Source organism: Protomyctophum bolini (assembly GCF_963924005.1).
Source record: "Protomyctophum bolini genome assembly, chromosome: 1".
In the NCBI taxonomy this organism is placed as follows: Eukaryota; Metazoa; Chordata; class Actinopteri; order Myctophiformes; family Myctophidae; genus Protomyctophum; species Protomyctophum bolini.
In genome coordinates this window covers 51,485,929-51,505,891 of record NC_137862.1, presented here as the reverse complement: position 1 = coordinate 51,505,891, position 19,963 = coordinate 51,485,929, and the positions used below count along the sequence as shown (strand labels likewise).

Below are 19,963 nucleotides of genomic sequence, written 5' to 3'. Positions count from 1 at the left end.
ACAGTTAAGCAACTTTACTTTGTATTGTATCCTTTTCTTTGTGTTACTTACAGTATCTCTATTGTTGGATGAACACCTCATTGAAGTTGGTATACTGTACATATAGTCCATTATGAAGGCATGAAACCCATTCAAAGCGCATTGGAACTGAATGCACCTTCATTACTGTAAAGTCGACGGTTGTCACTTAACTATTCATACAGTTTTAAACAGTTGAATTGATGAGATAATGTAATGTTTTTTTCTTTGTGCCTTTTGAAATAAAGACAAAAGTCCTGAAAATGAAGAATGTTCTCTCCACAATGTGTTGTGTGTAGTAGAGGAAGCTCCCATCGGTTACCATGAACACAAACGCATCCAACAGCAGCAGCAGGAGACACACAGTGTTTTCAACATATCTAAACCGAAAGCTGCTATGGTAACTAAACTGACCTTTTAACATAGATGAAATACTGTATTGACAATTTAAAAATAATAAAAGACTGCCAACGTGGATTACACATGCACTAACCCTTTTCAAGAGGGATTTGGCCATGGAAGATCCTCGTCAAACACATTTTCATTCAAAACAAGTAAACAACACAAAAACAATGAATGCAGAGTGAAAACATCACAGCGCACACGTTACACCAGAGATAAGAACTCTCCATCATCTTCAGGGGGGTTCCTGGCACTGAGGCCGGGGCCACTGGAAAATATATGCAAAACATGTGTTCATTCTATCTGATAATAAATGCATTTTGTTCTCAGTCCCCCTGGCCAAATGAGATATGCCGGTAGTCTTCTGGACTATAGACAGGGCTATTTGTGTCTATGTTAGTAGCCTATGCATGCGTTGGCATGTACAGTAGGTTCTGGTTCTATTTTATGTAGAAGTTAAACATCAGCAGGGTCACCACTGTCTCTGCTAACACAATCTGAGAACCCATCGTCAAACAATAAAGGAAAAACAGCGCCCTCTTTGCCAGTCAACAGTCTGTTGAGAGACTACTGCTCTAGTGCTAACATGACAGCTAAACTGATCATGAGCAAAACCTAGAAGTGTGTTACATGACCATCCCCTGGTGGACAAACTTGTAAACAGCATGAAATGCAGTATAATGCATAATGTACTGTGAACAGACAAAGCAACAAGAGACAATCCTCATCCTTACACACCGGTAAGTAATAGGAAGAATATAAACATGAGGCAGGCGCGAGTAAGAGAGTAATGACACTCTGTTGACACTCTGTGTAACAATGGAATGCGGAGGTTCTCATTCTATCTCAATGGGATAGTTCCAGCCATAGGAGCAATGATTGGAACTATATGTAGCATAGGCACCCGGGCTTTGCAGCGAGATCAAAGCGTGTCGCCACTCTTACTAGATTACTCTGAGTATCACATGCATGCTAAACAGACTAGGGACAGCTTCTGCTGCACATCTATTTATTCACTCATAATTAAATATATCTACCTGCTGCACTTTAGACCATGCTCTGCTTCCCCCCCCCCCCCCCCCCCACACTTTTCTTCACTATTCACAAGTGGTAGAAGGTATTTTAACACGTGGTGATGTTGAAGCGTGGGCGTGGCTCTGCTGGAAATTACGTACATCAAACATATCAGATATCAGTGATTCACTGGACTGGTGTATTACCTCGAACTTTACTATGCTCTACCTGTCCTCAAACGAGCATGACAGTGTAATCAAAATAATAATGGTCAGATCATCGCATACAGACAGATTATTTATTTACTGCGGAGAGAACACATGTTTGACTGATCACTCGTCACTCTCGTGGTGTTTTACCACTTATAGACAATCAACAGCGGGTCACATTGTTAATATGGTTACCTTTGTTTTGTGTCCTACATTAAATGTACATTTTGTTAATGATTTCAAAACGTGTCCATGAAACATTCACAAAAAAAGAATAGTCTTTCATGAATTACAAACAAAATTTATATTTTTCCCCCAGTATAATTGCATGAAGAAATAAAAGGTGGGTTTTTCTCTTTGCCAAAAATAGCAGATCAACGCCTTGTGGGCTTGTGTATAGATCTGTGGTGTTTTATATTATATTAGGGGTGCTGGGGTTCTGAAGGAAACAGATAATCTCTCTCACTAGTAGGGGGCCGCGTCCCCACAGACTTGAATTCCCTACTCCAAGTCGTCATATATCTTCACCACGATGTTGGGTTGGGGGGCGTCGGTCATTGTGCCCTCCACCTTGAAGCCTTCCTTTATCAACGTCACTGATTGACCGCCGCGTCTCCGCTGGTCGTCGGAGCTCTCGCTGCTCTTGAGGGCGCCGATGTCGCCTGTCGCCTGGGAGAGTTGCAGGGAGAACCAGTTCTCCGCCTCGTCATGCGGAATCCCTCCGCCGTGCGGCACGCCGAAGATGAGGAAGAATTTCTTGACATCGCCGCCCTGGGCGTTGATGTTGTCGACCAGGTGATAGACCAGCTGGGCAGAAGTCTTGTTCTCCGTCTTCAGGAACAGCACTGTGGTTTCCAAGGAAACGCCCACGTCTTTTGGCATAGTAGTGTAGTCTTTTCCACTGTATACAGTCCTTCATAGGAGGAAAACACACACAACACACGCACGCGCGCGCGCGCACACACACACACACACACACACACACACACACACACACACACACACACACACACACACACACACCGTGTCACATGCACGCACACACACAAAGGCAGGGAAGTTTTAAGTCTAATCTTATTGCAGCTATTTGGGGTAATTATTTTAAGATTAGCGCATATTTGAAGTAGTAATAATTAACAAAAATAATAGCTAATTGATGATAGATACATAGGCCTACCTGTGGTTGAGGAGACTAGTCCTTGGTTGTTACATCATACTTTTAAATGAAACACCAGATTATATTATTTTTGCAATCAGTTATTAAAAACCTGTACAGACTAACAGACACAATTATTACACCAGGAATGCCTTTCCCAGCATGGACTAATCTCCCCAAACAGTTATTTATCTATCAATATCATATTGGAACTCTTTACTTACCATGTCACATTAAGCTTACACAAAATTAATTATCTTTCAAGAAAGCATTGAAGACACACTTGATGCAGCTGACCACATGACCGGAATACTCATTATTAAATTGTTTTCATTATTTCGTCGTTATTATTATCATCATCATTGTTATTTATATTATTATATAATTAGCTATTATTGTTATTATTATTACCAGAAATAGCCTAATAGCTCTCAATATGATTGGACTAGACCTCAAACTTCCCTGCTGTGTGTGTGTGTGTGTGTGTGTGTGTGTGTGTGTGTGTGTGTGTGTGTGTGTGTCCTCCCTGCAGAGTTTCAGAAGAGCTCAGGCTGTTTCAGAGTTTTAGAACAGAGCTGCAGTGTCAATGTATATTTTGAAGCTGTACATTTTTGAAACTCTGAACATGTGTTGGTCAAACACTGTAAAATGTGATTGCAGAGATTCTAAACTTTTTTCAGTCTTGCTAAAATATTTTTCAGAGATTCAAAGCGTGTTTTCAGTCTTGCATATAGGTATTTCAAAGATTCAAAACCAAAACCTTAATTTTAAGTTACCGGTAGGAGTATTGGTAGGATCCAAATTCCAAAGCATAATATAGCCTAATTTTACTTTTGGTACTTTTGATAGAGGGACAGACAGTAGGCTGACAGGAAATGGGGAGAGAGACATGCAGTAAAGGCCGTCGTGATCGGGAGTTGAGTTGAACCCGCGGCACACTGCCAGCCTGGATTACCAGCCAAGGGTGCCTGGACCATTGAACCATATGGCCCAGGCCTTTAAAGTACATTTTAATGCCGATCTTGAGTACACTACTTTTACTTTTGTAACAGAGTACTTCTAACATTGTGATATTTATACTTTTACTTAGCTGAAACATTTTTGTGTACCTCTACCATCACTGTATGAAAAGAAATGGTTACTTCTCGGGGTTAACGAGGTGATGTCCAGCAGTAAAGTTCTGAAACTGGATCAGACATTGGCGTTGGTTCGGCTTTGGCAGCCGTTTGTCCACAGCTTCGGCGATGTCATCGATGGTACCGGCCTTGCCAGGAGGTATGGCAGCGCCTATTCCAAGATCTTCCATGATCGGAAAGTCAGGAAACCTGTGGCACAGAAGAGCAATTTGCTGAGAGCATGAGCTCTGGGTCTTTAGGCTCCCTTTGGGACAAAACACATTTTTTCTATTGTTCCTTTTTTAGTGATCAAAATAAGCGATATAAGACCCAGTGTGCACTGTCGGAGCTGTTATATGCTGTCATGTAATATTTCATGTGCACCACTCATTATTGGATATAATAACATAATCAGAATAAGGTAAGAAAAGGTTAACCCAGTATTGATACTTTTACTAAATTAAAAAAGAGTACTTCTTCCATCACTGGTTATATATTGTATAAACAGACCAAGAATGACAGTTACAAAACAAAACTAAACTAACGCTTCTTTTACCTGGAATGAAGATATGTCGTCTGAATGAAGATGTGTCGTCTGGATTCACTTCTTCAACAGCTTCTGGTTATATGACACAAATGAGCAGAAGTATATATAGCAGTATTTCTTATAGGCCCCTCCCTCCCTCCGCCCTCCTTTCACTCTGAAAATACAATACTTATGTCGACATCAAAAGATTGAGTCATTGTTCAGATGTCGAAGTTTCTTCAGGGGAATAATGAGTCTCTTTTCTTTTTTTTTTGGTTCCTTATGCCATTCTCTCATTCTCTTTTTTCCCCCTATATACAGTTTTAATGTTTGCCTTTAGTTCACTGTTTGTTTTGCAAACGCCTTCTTTTTTCTGTAAAGGCTGTGTTTGAGTGAATTTCACCTGCGCTTAGTGTGACTGAGAACCCCTCCCCCAGAAATGGGTGAACCAAAGGAGAACTCAATTCAAGATTAGTCCCCATGATATAGGCCTATACTACTATTTTTTTTAAAGAAATAATTCTGCCTAATTAGAAAGAAGAAAAATAGGGCACTTTTTTTCCCCTTTTTTTTAAAATCAGCACAAAACATTGTGTTTATTGTCATGATTTGTCACAACAATAGTTGTCTTTGTCCGAGGCTTAAAAGTCTTTAAATAAATACTTTTTCAAACGTCTATGGGAAAAATGAATGGGGAATTATCTTCCGTGCCACTTGTCGTTCTGAAAGGGGGCGGGACTGTGTCGCTCTATCCACATTTTTCATATAGCCCATAAGTCTTTGCGTTTGTGTGTGCATAAGTTCCTCTTCCTCTTGCTGTGTTGCCAGTTTTGCAAGAGAAACACGTGGCCAGGTCTATGAAAACAAGCACAAAGGAAAATAGCTGATCTACAAGCTCACAGTGACACATTGTGAGGTTGTACATCCATTATTTAAAAACACATTGAGAATAAATCGAAATATTTTTAATATCTTTTAAACATTTTAATTAAAAAAGGCACAAAATATGTTCAGATGGATGTCTGTGGACAATTACATGTATTCATCTGGGTTTCCTTGATGTGAAGAAATGTGGAAGCAAGACCAAATAAGCAACTACTATACATCAAGCCCAAACAAACATCAACCAGCAACTACCAATAATTTATTTGCAATTGACTTTACAGACAAAACAAGCCAAAGGTTGCACTTATAATAAGCAGACATGGAAACACGGCCTGAAGGAAGCAAAGCACACACACACACAAGGAGCCCCACTACGTTGGCCGGGAAAAACGTGGATAGGCTATGAAGGTGAAAATCACAAAAAGGGAAAAAAGGGAAAAAAAGGAAAACGGGTGATCTGATTGATCGGAATCAGTGTAGAGTAGAGGGTCCTTATCTGGAGATGTTTGATGCCTCAGTCTCTTTGAAGAGATGGATGGATGAGGGACAGCAAGTCTGGACACTACTTTTTTTTGACAAATAGATATTAATGAACTGTGCACTACAGCAAAGTGTCAATTTTCTTTTTTCTTTTTTTTCACAAGACAACACAAATACACATAAGTTACTCACATACGCGTATTGCAAATAGCAAGTACATACTGTAACAAAACAGAACAAAAAGAAACCGGGAAAAAGTACAGAAGAGAAAAGGCAACTTCATATCGCACATTAACAGACAAAGACAAAAGAAAAGAAAAGTTAAATCTAAAAGTGTGGAGTTCTGTTATCATATACAGTGTGGTCTCGCCTCTAATGTGTAGAGCATCCAGCAGCCTGCTGGATGGCAACATTTTAATTTCTGGTATGCATTTTTAACCACTTAAGTCATTTTATGTTATTTGTAAACTGTGTAAAAAAATCGATTACATATTGGTGCTCCTTAGATTTTGGTGGGTGCTCCTTAATTTTGAAATTGGTAGCACCAGTGCTATACCAAGTTAAAAAAAAGTTAATTTCGAGCCCTGAGCAGACACATGATGACATGATTATTATCTATACTAGGGCACATTTCAAACATGATGACTCAGCCAGGCAAGCACATTGACACATTTCCATGGAACAGTGCACAAAATAATCTTGTTAGACTACAGCTCAGCATTCAATATCATAATCCTCTTAAAACTATACACACATTGGTACACATTGGTATAAAAATGTACTTTTTTTTACTTAGTAGGCTACTTAAGTAAATGTACTATACTTCCCACCACTGCAGCTGGTGCAGTGGAAGCCGGGTGGATCTAGAGATTAAGGGCCCCTGGACCACCAACATGAAGCTCAGGGGCCCCCCTAGCTCAGAGGCCCCTGGGCCTGGGCCCAACAGGAAAAAAGACGTTTTTTCACTTTGTTAAAGTGAAAAAAAAAGGCTTCGTTAAGACCTCCGTAATATTATGGTCAATGCCTGTGTGAAAAGTGGGAGCGATTGGTGCAGGCAGTGAGGAGCTACGACAGTGTTTCAGACATTCTTAATTCCGACAGACATTCAGACACTCCTTCCAGACACATGATGATATGATTATATATGGGCACATTTCCTAAGTAGATAAAGTGCCCCTCGGGGCAATGCTAGGCCTCCTGGTGGCGCTATAATAGGCCAATGTGAAAAGGGTGCCATTTGGCATTTTGTTCCAAAAATGTCTTTTGCAAAAATCCACCTGTTGGTTGGTGGCACTATATAAAAGGCCAATGTGAAAAGGGTGGGATGTATTCCTCAACCTAGTAGGAAAGTCTGTGAAAGATTTTGCGTAAATTGCACGCTGCGTTCATGATTTGATGCTTTGTGTTCAAAAAGGGCCAATCCTGCAAACTTTGAAAGCCAATGTTAGCCAATTAGGACTGAATATGAAATATCGGACAGATATAGAGATACTGTGTAACGATTTGCGGTATTTTTGGACAGAATCTGGAGGAGTAATATCAAAAATGTGTTTTACAAAAGTCGGCCTCCTGGTGGTGCTACAACAGGCCGTTTTGGAAAATTTGGGCCAGAGGTTCATCGTTGGCATGAATGAATGAATGAATGAATGAGTTTATTTTGAACATTATTTTAAATCAAATACATTAAAACAAAACTGAAACAAAAATAACATACTAATGTGTGTGTATATATATACATGTAACAACCCATCGTTGCTTAAAGGAAGACATGAAAATAGAGCAAATAAAAACAATCTCTGCAATAACAGAAATAAAATCGATACAACTGGTAAAACCGGTATACTTTAACAAACCCAAAGGCCCACAACGGGCTGGATTGCCACAAAGGACTCAGCCAGGCAAGCTGGTACACTTACCCTTGTTCCGTGGAAGTGTCAACCTCAGACTTGGCAGTAACATTGATACACTTCCATGGAACAGTGCAGTGCACAAAATAATGCTGTTTTTTTTATTTCGAGCCCTGAGCAGACACATGATTAATATACTAGAGCATGTAATACGTATGTGTAATATGTAATACGGCCCGGCTGCAGGCCGTATTACATTTATCCCAGGGCCGCATTTTAACTTTTTTTTTTAATATATATTTTTTATCCTGTGATTTTGTAACCCATTTTTCACCCTTGTGTCAATCATCTACTGTGATCCTGGGCTCTACACACCCTCCACCAACATGGGGAGAGCAACGGACTTCAACTCATGCTTCCTTCATGCCTGAGTGTCCAAATTGCTCCTTTACACCCGACAGGGGCGTGGAAGGAAGTAAGGAACACGTTATTCCAACCAGTTCCTTTCCCCTCCATCAGGCTTTTTAACCTGGGCATTTCCCAGAATATAATTTGTCAGTGTTCCTTGTTCCTTCTTCCTTGTATTATTATTTTTACGTTGCTCCTCTGGTTACATTTGGCAATGCGACATATGGCTGAAAAAAGGCTGAGAGACACTTTTTGTTCACAGCACACACCCGACAAAAGACCATTGATATGAAATATTGATGATGATATGATGAGTTCAATAAAATCGTTTAAATGCAATGCACATGTATGTGACTTTGTTATAGACAGTATGTCACTACATTATGTCAGGAGATATAGTAAGGTTGGCCCTTGGGTGTTTTAATATTTTCTAATATTGCCCCCTTTGAAAGAAGTTTGGACACCCCTGCTGTAGACAATATACCAGTGGGGTCCAAAGTGGGATCCAGGGACCTCCAGGGGTCCTATAGGGACGGGTCCATTTCGTTCCATTAGTACAGGGGTTTTCAACAGGTGGTCCGTGGACCACTGGTGGTCCGTGAAGGTATTGCATTTAGTAATGTAGGAAAGTGAAGATTTGTATTTTAATTGATTGTATTGACCACAAGTTGAGAAACAATGCAGTAAATTACGTGGTGACATGTCGATGTTGTCAGTTACTGGATTGCCTGGTTGAGTCACCATTATAAGGAAATGTGCCCATAATTAATTGCACTAGAATTTCGCCCCCCTTCGGGGGGCTCAATCCTAGTGTCGTTGCAGCGCAATATGGGAAGAAGGAAATTGCGGGAATTGACAGACTCCACTTCATGTTTCAGCTGTGGTTTTAAACTCAGTAGTGTGCCCTGCACACAGCGCACACTCGCAATTGCAGCTGGAGGGCGACGCGACACACACACACACACACACACACACACACAGAGCGATGTGTGGATAAATCACTGAGATTTGGGAAATGTGTTCAGAAGTACAACGATTAAGCACGCACAGGCAAATGTCAGAAGCATGTGTTTTGGTTTCCAAACAGGAAGTTGTAAATGTGCTTATTAGACGGAGGCAGCGTGATGCTGGCATCTATTGTGATGCCAGCATCACCACATTTCACATAGAAATATAAGCACCCATTTACTCGCTTAGCGGAGACTGTGGGGTGGTAGAGGACATCTCCCCGGACGCGTGGGTATGTCCAGATAGTTGCCTCGCGGAGGCCTCTTTGTCCAGTGTCCATTCTGGGTCTGGAAACGGCACTTTTTTGAGTGTTGACCCCAATAGAAGGTCTGCTGCTCTGAATTTTACACCTCTCCCGCTTAGCGGAGACTGTGGGGTGGTAGAGGACATCTCCCCGGACGCGTGGGTATGTCCAGATAGTTGCCTCGCGGAGCCGTCTTTTGTCCAGTGTCCAGTCTGGGTCCGGAAACGGTAATGTCTTTTGCATTGACCCCAGTAGAAGCTCTGCTGCTCTGAATTTTACACCTCTCTCGCTTAGCGGAGACTGTGGGGTGGTAGAGGACATCTCCCCGGACGCGTGGGTATGTCCAGATAGTTGCCTCGCGGAGGCCTCTTTGTCCAGTGTCCATTCTGGGTCTGGAAACGGCACTTTTTTGAGTGTTGACCCCAATAGAAGGTCTGCTGCTCTGAATTTTACACCTCTCCCGCTTAGCGGAGACTGTGGGGTGGTAGAGGACATCTCCCCGGACGCGTGGGTATGTCCAGATAGTTGCCTCGCGGAGGCCTCTTTGTCCAGTGTCCATTCTGGGTCCGGAAACGGTACATTTTTTTGCATTGACCCCAGTAGAAGCTCTGCTGCTGTGAATTTTACACCTCTCCCGCTTAGCGGAGACTGTGGGGTGGTAGAGGACATCTTCCCAAACGCGTGGGTATGTCCAGATAGTTGCCTGGCGGAGCCGTCTTTTGTCCAGTGTCCACTTTATAAAGTCCATGCACTCCAGTGAATAGCATTTATCCATTTAGATAACTTTTTTATGTTATTTAATTACTTATTTTTACACAGAAACATAATGTGTGTCTTTACAATAACTGTAATGTAATAATAATACTAATAATGTAATGTAAAAAAAACTTTAATTAACGAATTAAATAACCTTATTTTATTCTGAAAGCAACCGGATGTGTTAAATCTGCTAGCTCTCAGACCGGAAGTTCTAAATTTGCTCATAAGACGGAGCCTTAGACGGAGCCAACTCGCAGGCAGTGCGAGAGGCTGGTTACAGGAATCTATAGGTCACCCGTTTTGGTGTGACACACACGGCTTCCACATTGAGCTTCATACTGGGTGAAAGTGTCCTTCCAAAAATTATTATTTCGCTCGAAATTCTTATTCACAATGACATCGAGTTGAGGTGTTTGTGTTTTAGGGTAATTGTTGCATAAGCGCTATTTCGCACTATTTCTCCCTCCCCTCCCCTGTGTCTGAAGCAGCTAGCATGGAAGCTATATGGATTATGGAAGCTTTCCCTCCGATTGCACCCAACCATGCCGTTATCCACGCGTCCATCCGATTGCTTTTAATGTAAATGTCCCATCCACTGAGCAAAAGCGATATAAGCGCCTTATTCATTCATTCGATTAATTTGGGTGTTTTCTGACGGAGGCTCGGAGCTGCTGCTGCTGACGCTGTTCGAGTCGCATGGAGCAGTATAGAGTAGGCGTGGCGCAGCATTAGAAGGGCGCAGCAAATGCACGACATTGAGGGGTAGAAACCATCCCGGTCGCGTGGTTCATCTAACGCGTGTGTCACTGTGAAGGACTGGCCCCATTAAGTGAACGTAGTTGGCGTAGTAGACGCCAACATGACGATTCTGACGTAGGCTGTTGATGTTGAGCAACAATGGCGTGGTTGACAAAAGTAATATTTATTCAGTAATTAAGACATTTCTTTCAATGAAATGTAGCCTATATGTATTCTGGGAGTGTGCCGAATTTATTTTGCATATAGAGATAGAGATGTGTGGTGAAAGTGTGGTTGGGTCGGAGAAAGCTGTTGGATAAACGGCCATGTGCTTATGTACCCCTGTCTATTAGGGTAGCAGGATGTGTCAACCTGGTATACACTTACCTGTACCCTTGTTCCGTGGAAGTGTATCAACCTCAGACTTGGCAGTAACATTGACATTTGACACATTTCCGTGGAACAGAGTGCAGTGCACAAAAGAATGCTGTTAGACTACAGCCCAGCGTTCAATATCATAATCCTCCTAAAACTACACACATTGGTACACATTGGTATCAAAATGTACTTAAAGTACCAAAAGTAGAAAGTACTCATTATGCAGTGATTGTAGATTGGCTATTTTCAAGGATTTCAATGTACAGTGTTTTGTCCTGTCCATGTACGTTGTATGTAATTTGTTTTGTTTTATTGTTTACATGTACAATAATGATTGTGACATGTATATGTGTTGGGAGCCCCTCGAAAACGAGATGGTACATCTCAAGGGGTCTTTTTCCTAATAAAGAAACTTGAATCATCATGTAGCAATTAAAAGACATTTTGAGCATTAAGAGCAGGGGCTCTGCAGCATATAATTTATAGTGTGGGGCGACCACACAGAACTGGCATGCCTGGGGGGGATCAGTTGATAGAGGATATAATTTACATTGCTGAATCATTGCCTGACGTCAATAAATTTAAATTTCTTTAAAAGCGATTCCCCTGAACAATGACTCAATATTTTGATGTCGACATAACTTTTGATGTCGAAATGTATTTTCAGAGTGAAAGGAGGGAGGGAGGGAGGGAGGGTCCTATAAGAAATGCCGCTATATATACTTCTGCTCATTTGTGTCAAATAACCAGAAGCTGTTGAAGAAGTGAATCCAGACGACACACATCTTCATTCAGACGACATATCTTCATTCCAGGTAAAAGAAGCGTTAGTTTATTTAATGTAAACACAATGTTTTGTAACTGTCATACTTGGTACTGTTTATGCAATATACTAGTGATGGAAGAAGTAGTAAGTAAAAGTATCAATAGCCTACCCTATTGTAAACATAGCCAACTGTGAAGTTGCGTGCGCACGCGCACGCACACACGCACACGCACACACACACACACACACACACACACACACACACACACACACACACACACACACACACACACACACACAGTTTGCTGTGTTTTGCTGTCTACTCTTTGATGTTATATTTGCTGCTGCATTGTCTGAATGAAGTCAAACAAAAATAAGTTTTTTGTACCTGTACACAAGATGTAACAATGAACCTTGAACCTTGTAGAAATACTCTTGATACAAGTTCAGTATTCAAGATAAGTACAGTAAAAGTACAAATGTATTGGTATCAAACATTTTGTGTATTTCTATTTAATGTAGGATTATTGTTTGCATTGCTGACGTTGTATCACTTTGGACATGTTTTAGGTACTTGTTGTGTATCATGATGTCCTAGTTGTTTGTTTTTTAGTTTATTTTCCTATTGCTTGTTTTGTAGTTTATGTTCCTATCGTTCTTTTTTTTGTAGTTTATGTTCCTATTGTTTATTTTGTAGTTTGTTTGGAAAAGACATGTAGTTTTACTTCTGCCTCTTGGCCAGTTCACACTTGAATAAGAGACTTTAAACTTTGTCTCAATGTGTTTCACTGGTTAACCAAATGTTAAATACAAAAATAGGTAAAGTACACACGTATATAATGTTAATGTAAGTAATTAGTACTTGTATTACTTTCCACCACTGCTTAAAGGAGAATTCCGGATTAACCCTTTTCTTTTACAGTATATCCTAGAATGAGTGGTTCAGGTCAGCGGCGTGCAGCCCTAACTGTGTTTTGGTTTATAAACTGTGTGGCACTGTTCAGTAGTTGTGAAACTACCCACCGTGATTGTACAGAGCAGCAGCATCCGCAGCTCAGCTCTTCCTCAACGTTATTAACCTACACTCCACCAGAGCTGTTGGGGATCGAGGGCTAAATGTAAACCTCCTTTTTGTTATGGCCTACGAGCCCAGCTATAACAAATTGTTCTTCTGTGCCACAGGTTTCCTGACTTTCCGATCATGGAAGATCTTGGAATAGGCGCTGCCATACCTCTGCGCAAGGCCGGTACCATCGATGACATCGCCAAAGCTGTGGACAAACTGCTGCCGAACCAACGCCAGTGTCTGATCCAGTTGCAGAACTTTACTGCTAACTATGAGCTCGTTAACCAACAGTAAAAATACTCATTCACACTTTTGAAAATAGCTGCAGCTATACGCACGCACATTTTTTCCTTCTATGAAGGATGTATTTTCAGTTCTGTGTGTGTGTGTGTGTGTTTACCTTCTATGTACATTTCAAGTTATTAACATACAGTATTATATATGATTTTTCCTCATGAATGAAGAATATACATTGACAGTGGCAATAACGAGAAACCTCTGCCGTCAAGCGTGGGCGTTAAAATGGAGACCACCCTACTGTTCACCAAGACTCCCCACAAGGCCTCGGCCGTGCTGGCCTACGACCTGAAGGACACCACCCTGAAGGACGCCGCCGCCGAGCCCAAGCAGTTCATCCTCATTTTCTCCGTGCCATACGACTTCAACGTCAACGACAACTGCTTCTCGATGTTTCTCTTCCCGTATCATCGGGACTGCGACGAGGCGTTGTACAAAGAAATGAAAATCATGCTCGACGACACAAAGTCCCCGGATCGCCACGATCAGTCGCTTATGATAATGAAGCACGGCTTCAGGGTGGAGGCCACGATGACCGACACCGACCAATCCAACCTCGTGGTTAGATTTGTACCTACACTATATAAGTAGAAATACAACATTTTAGTTGAGTTAAAGTACAGAGGTATTGGCATCAAAATCTAGGTCTACATAAAGTAGACTACCTAAAGTAAGAGTATAGGCTCTACTCATTATGCAGAAGGTCCCTTTTCACAAGATGTATAACATATTATAATTTTTCTTTTTAAATAGCCGATCTACAAGCTCTCAGAACTTGAGAGAGAATTTCACTTTCCATCAGGAAATATTGAAAATAACATTTAACCAGTTGAACCCCAGCACCCATAGGGTAACATTCACCAGCCGATCTAAACGCGTTTTGAGCTTGTAGATATAGGAGATATGGTGTAGATTGAACAAGAATGTACTGTTTAACTCTAGAACAGTGGTTCCCAAAAAAAAATCTTAGCTCATCAAGACCCCAAAGAGAAAACGTTTGCCCAGGACCGAAACAAGTTAAAGAAAATGTAATTCATGAAAAACTTGGGAATGTTTGACCCACTGTGAAACAGAGGGTCAAATTGGTTAAACTGAAGTGATATTGATGATAAATTCCAAATATTATCAAAGTATTGTAATGTAATATGCAGCTGTAGCACTGCTAACAATCATTGCTGCATCTTCCTTAATTAGTACACAATCAGTCACTTGGAAAAGTTGTATTTGTGTGAATATACAGAATAAATATAATCAAGAAAATAATTGTCTTCCTCTTCAGTTTGCTCAGAAAAACAGAACTATTTATAATACTATAATATAATAGTATTATTATAGTATAATATAATAATATAAAAATCACACCTGTGTGAAGTGAGGGGCGCTCTTATCTTACAACATCGAGAAGGGAATTCAGTATTCAACCACTCAAACGACTCAAACTTAATACATACAGGTATGTTTTACGTGTATATTAAAGTCTAACTGATGTTGCTATAATTAGGTGTAATGATGTAAAACAAACTGTGTCAAAACAAACATTAAATTCTCTTTAGTGTTAGGCCTATAGGCCATGGCTCAGTGGTCCAGGCACCTTGGCTGGTAATCCAGTCTGGCACGGGTTCGACTCCCGATCCCGACGGCCCTCACTGACAAAAAAACATTACAAAAAATCTCTTTATTCTTTGGGATTTAATGTTTGTGTTAGGGACAAAACAAACATGAATTTCTCTTCATTGTCAATGGCGTTTTTAAAACAAACATTGAACTAAAAACAAACATTAAACCTGTCAAAAACAGAACCATTAGAGCACACAACAATTATTTTGTGGGGCGCCAGCCCCTCCTATAAACAGCTGGTTTAATGTTTGTCTTTAGTTCAATGTTTGTTTTGTAAATGCCATTGACAATGAAGGGAAAATGACGTCAATGTGCCTCATTACGTCATATTGTCTCTTTATTGTTTAGGCTTTTGTGTTTGCACCGTTTGTTTTACATAACTATTACATCACCTCATCAACATGAGTTAGACTTTAATATATTAGTGCCCCTCACTTCACACAAGTGTGATTTCTTTGTTGATAGATCGATTGAATACTAGATTCATGATTGAGTACTGTAATACTGTTAACAGTCCGGTATAAAATGCACAGCATACTGTAGGACTATAGTAGCATGCCAAAGTTTGTGCTATTGCCATTGAGAATGCATTGGGCGTTTAAGTTAAATAACTCAGAAACTACAAAACATTTAAAAGTAAAAAGTTCCATCATGTGTCTCCACTATGGTGGAGACACATGATGGAACTTTTTTTTATAATTATAAAAAGTGTGAATGAAGTTTCTAGGTGAAAGTGCTTTTTTGACGTGCCAATATTTGCCATTGAGCCCCATTTTACATACCTCAAATGTGAAAGCACTATATTTCTAAAACTATGAAACATTTAAAATATTCCTTTTCATGCAAACATGTCCACCGTAGGTTTGAATGGGGTTTCTAGGTGTAAGTATGTAGGACTACTAGCATGCCAAAGTTTGTGGTATTGCCATTGAGAATGCATTGGGCGTTTAAGTTAAATAACTCAGAACTACAAAACATTTCAAAGTAAAATGTTCCAGCATTTGTCTCCACAGTAAGCTGAATTATAAAAAGTGTGAATGGAGTTTCTAGGTGAAAGTGCTTTTGTGCCAATATATGCCATTGAGCCTCATTGTAAATTTGTCAAATTTGAAAGCACTATATTTCTAAAACTATGAAACATTTCAAAGATTCCTTTTCAGGCAAACATGTATACCCTAATAGTTGGCTTTGTGTTGTAAGCTCTCTCATTGTCTCTTCCTGCTAGATGTGTTTTTAAGCCTGCTAAAATAGGCTAAAAATGTGTCCCTCAAATGAACAGTTTGGATCTGGTCACCCTACAGACAGGTCACAGGTGTGAAATATTCTCCGTTTCTCTCCGCTCTTCTGTAATTCACAACTTAGCCCATCAGGGGGCAGTGAAACATCACTATTCTTCCTCTTCTCCGTAACCATTGATTTTGACAACATACTGAGGGGTTCATTTGGCTCGTTTGGAATCAGAAACACAGACAAAGACAAATACGTTTCAACTAAATTGAATAGGCCTACATAGAGTAAAGGCTTGATTGTGGAAGTCGAGAGAGAGAGAGAGAGAGAGAGAGAGAGAGGCAAGCAGGGGTTAGGGCACCAGAACCAGGTGTTCCCATCCCAAATTAGTCCATGGGTGAATCCAGGCACCTGCCAACAGACAAGAGCGAAAGACATGCCCTGCTGCCAGGCACAGCAGAGGGGCTTGACGCTTAGTTGGAACTCCCCCTTTCATTGGTGTGTTGCTGTCGCTCCTGGTTGTATAGGCTACCTAACATTTAACCCTAACATTTAACATGACAAAAGTAAAACCCTAACTTCACAGACACTGTTTATGTCTAAACCTAACCTCAAAACTCTGTCCACCTGGGTGAAACACAAGAGAACATAAACTCTCCCCTTGACAATTATCAGTGGCAGACTGGCAGTCTGTGTGTGTGCGTGTGTGCTATATAACAGCTTCTTGCCTGTGTGTGTGCGTGCATGCATGTCTATGTTTAGTTGCAGTTTAATCATGCAAATTATTTTTATTGACACAGGCAGGATAATGTCTTTCAAAGTATGAGATTAATTATATTACACTGGTGAAAATAATATTGCTGTTTGCACTGTTAAGCTTGTTAAGACTTTTTTCCCCCACTTGTTTGAATCGCTTATTGCTTCTTATTAGATCTGCCCTGTAGTTTGATAGTTTCATCTGATTTTCATGAACCGGCCGCATGGACGGACCAAATTTGCATACATTTTGCACGAGGTAGCTGTCACTCATGATTATGCAAATTCAGATTGGTCTGCGGTTGGTCTGTCGACTGACGTGTCAGTACTGTGTCATATCCACCCGTGCGGCCAGATCTACTGCTCTCTATAGAAAATGTATTTGATCCGTGGACTGACGTTAAGTGGAGTAGTGTGTCTGCACAGGTTATAGGGCCGCTGGTGGCTGATTGAGAAGGCAGCTCACCCCATTCAGCTATGTGCATGAATATTCATTGCAAACTCATCGATCGCACACGATCACACATGGCACACATTAACAGTTGAGAAGCGAGGTCGAAAAGAAAGAATCCATGTTTAGATAGGGATGCAATGGCCCAAACTTTAATGTTCCTCAATGTTCTCTCTCAGTTAATCTGTTTTCATTAGCCTATACTCATCATTCAGAGACCTGTAGTCACTTATGGCTGCACATCCTTAGCCCATGGCTAAAGTCGCATTTTTTTTTGCCAAAGGCTGATTCGCGTCTGGCTTATTAGCCAGGCTAGCACATCCTGTACCCAAGTCAGTAAATAGACTCTATACTATATAGAGGGTATATATGCGCGTGGCATCATCATCAAACCCGGAAGTTATGCAGGAATGCCTACTGAGTGACAAAAAACTACTTTCTGGCCTTGACAGCCCCATACCATCCAAACAGAAAATAGTCCTATCTGATCATATTAAACCATGTTAAACTCACTTTGCCTGTTGCATTGCCACTCGATGTGCCATTCACTTTAAGCATGCGCATAATACCCTCTATTGTAAGCCGTTGCTGTTCTCCCCTCAGACAGATACAATTTCAAGGTTTTTAATGTCGTCATAAATGTCTCTCCCTACATCTCACTAGACTTTCACTTCATTGTGGTGTTATTTTAGTCAGATGAATATTCTCGACGTGTATACAGTGCCTACATTTCTCTATATAGATGTAAATGTCGGAAAATATCCTAGACAAGAACACATTTAAATGTTAATGTACCAAGCTGTTGTTTGACTTGTTTGCAAAACATTTCCTGTGTGTGTGCGTGTGCGTGTGTGTGTGTGTGTGTGTGTGTGCGCATGTGTGCGTGCGTGCGTGCATATGTGTATTCATCAGATAGGCAGTTTGGCACAAAGGATGAAGGTACACAAGGAAGGTTGGATGCATTTAATTGAAATATATATTAAAACCACTGCATGGTTCATGCAAATGAAAAATGTCATTGGCTGTCAGTGTCACTAGAAATAACACTCCTACTAATACGGAGAAAAAGCTCAGAAGATTCTAGAGTACATCTGACTACCAGTATAAGCTACATAGAATCTCTGGTACATGTAATATAACAATTGAATAATTGAATAATTGAATAATCAATCTATCAATCTATACATCTGCATCTGTGATCTCACCCTGTCAAGGTACAGCATTTGCATATTGCTCCGGCAAGCCTATATTGTCTCAATAATTGTATGATCTTTTGTGTGGATGTTTAAGTTAATATTAAGACGATCTGTTTTCATGCTGTAGTATAGTCAGGGACGGATTAACCCCCACGAGGGCCCCTGGGCCGGTAATGTTTTTGGGGCCCCCATAGCGTGCGAGCACGTGACATCTTTGTGTTTTTTTCGTGTTTTTATCATATTTTTGACCTAAATTTAACTAAATCAATGGCCAATTTCAGGGCCTCAAACCCAGTTCTGCGCAATCCAGTTTCCGGGCCCCTGAGAGCCAAGGGCCCCTGGGCCACGGCCCCACTGGTCCAATGGATAATTTGGCCCTGAGAATGTGATGCTACTGGATTCCAAATCATCGATTGATTGATTGATTGATTGATTGATTGATTGATTAACAGATTGGAGAATTACAGTACATTTCAAGCACAACTCAAAACAAAACTGTTAACTGTGGACGCCACCATAAAGCATTACACTTGTTTACAATAGGGCCCACCATGTTCAATTCATCATGAAATGTAAGATTTTAAAACTCCTGAGTGCAGGTTGCAACCCTGTTGCCTTTCATAAGACAATGAAAGCAGCAGGCAGCAAGCCATAGAAAACATGCTCAGATAAATGGTGCCTGGAGGAGCGCCTTGTCACTCTGCAAGCACATCATGCCAGATCGCTTTTGTCTTAACCTGAGAGATCTCTAAAGTACGTTTTATTTTGTTCCTGATTTCCACATGCATGCACAGCTCATGAACACATCATGAGAGTCAGGTGTGCCACTGTGTTTGCACTGCAACAGGAGGAGACTCTCAGTAAATTGTTTTGTATGAGATGGAGGTTTGCGCTAGTAATTGCTGTGAGTGTGAGCAAACCCAATCCTCTGTGGTACTGTAGTTAGAGAAAATTAGCTAAATGTGTGGCAAATCTGCAAAAAAAATTGGTACCACTAGCTTTCTTCACAAATGTGTCCATAAAGGTGTCTACTATCACATATAATTTAGTTCCAACCCATCTCCCTAGGGAAACTTTGTGAAAGCAGCTGAAAGTTGAGGTACCATTAACAACCAATATACAGTAAGTATTTAAGTATAATGTGACATGTCAAACTAGGGGGTTTTCATGATGCTGAATCCATTCCAAGCTTTAGCTTTGCATGAAAAACACTTCTTGGGCTAAATTCTGCCATATAGCCACCAAATGTGCCCAAATGTGCTGACCTCATCACGCATTTTGTGATGACGGCTATGGGCATTTTTAGGGAGTGTTTTTTGTGCAAAACTAATGCTTGCAATGGATTCAGAATCATGAAAACCCCATAGTTTTGCATGTCATATGCTACTTAAATTTGAAAT

The 19,963-nt window shown here is 40.7% G+C and overlaps 2 protein-coding genes across 2 annotated transcripts; one reads left to right on the top strand and one right to left on the bottom strand.

The window, feature by feature from the left end:
- Window positions 1-1,837: 1,837 nt before the first annotated feature.
- Window positions 1,838-4,542, bottom strand: LOC308314318 (uncharacterized protein). Its single transcript, XM_080761885.1, has 3 exons — window positions 4,471-4,542; window positions 3,942-4,124; window positions 1,838-2,556 (listed from the first exon to the last, which is right to left on the bottom strand). Exons 2-3 carry the CDS (start codon window positions 4,103-4,105, stop codon window positions 2,145-2,147), a joined length of 576 nt encoding a protein of 191 aa, XP_080618011.1. The 5' UTR covers window positions 4,106-4,124; window positions 4,471-4,542; the 3' UTR covers window positions 1,838-2,144.
- A 7,347-nt stretch (window positions 4,543-11,889) lies between these two features.
- Window positions 11,890-18,952, top strand: LOC308320716 (uncharacterized protein; the record flags this gene model as incomplete). The annotated part of the gene is made up of 4 exons (XM_080771368.1): window positions 11,890-12,002; window positions 13,136-13,309; window positions 13,484-13,877; window positions 18,845-18,952. The coding sequence occupies exons 2-4, from the start codon at window positions 13,155-13,157 to the stop codon at window positions 18,950-18,952; spliced, it is 657 nt and encodes a 218-aa protein (XP_080627494.1). The 5' UTR covers window positions 11,890-12,002; window positions 13,136-13,154.
- Window positions 18,953-19,963: the final 1,011 nt, after the last annotated feature.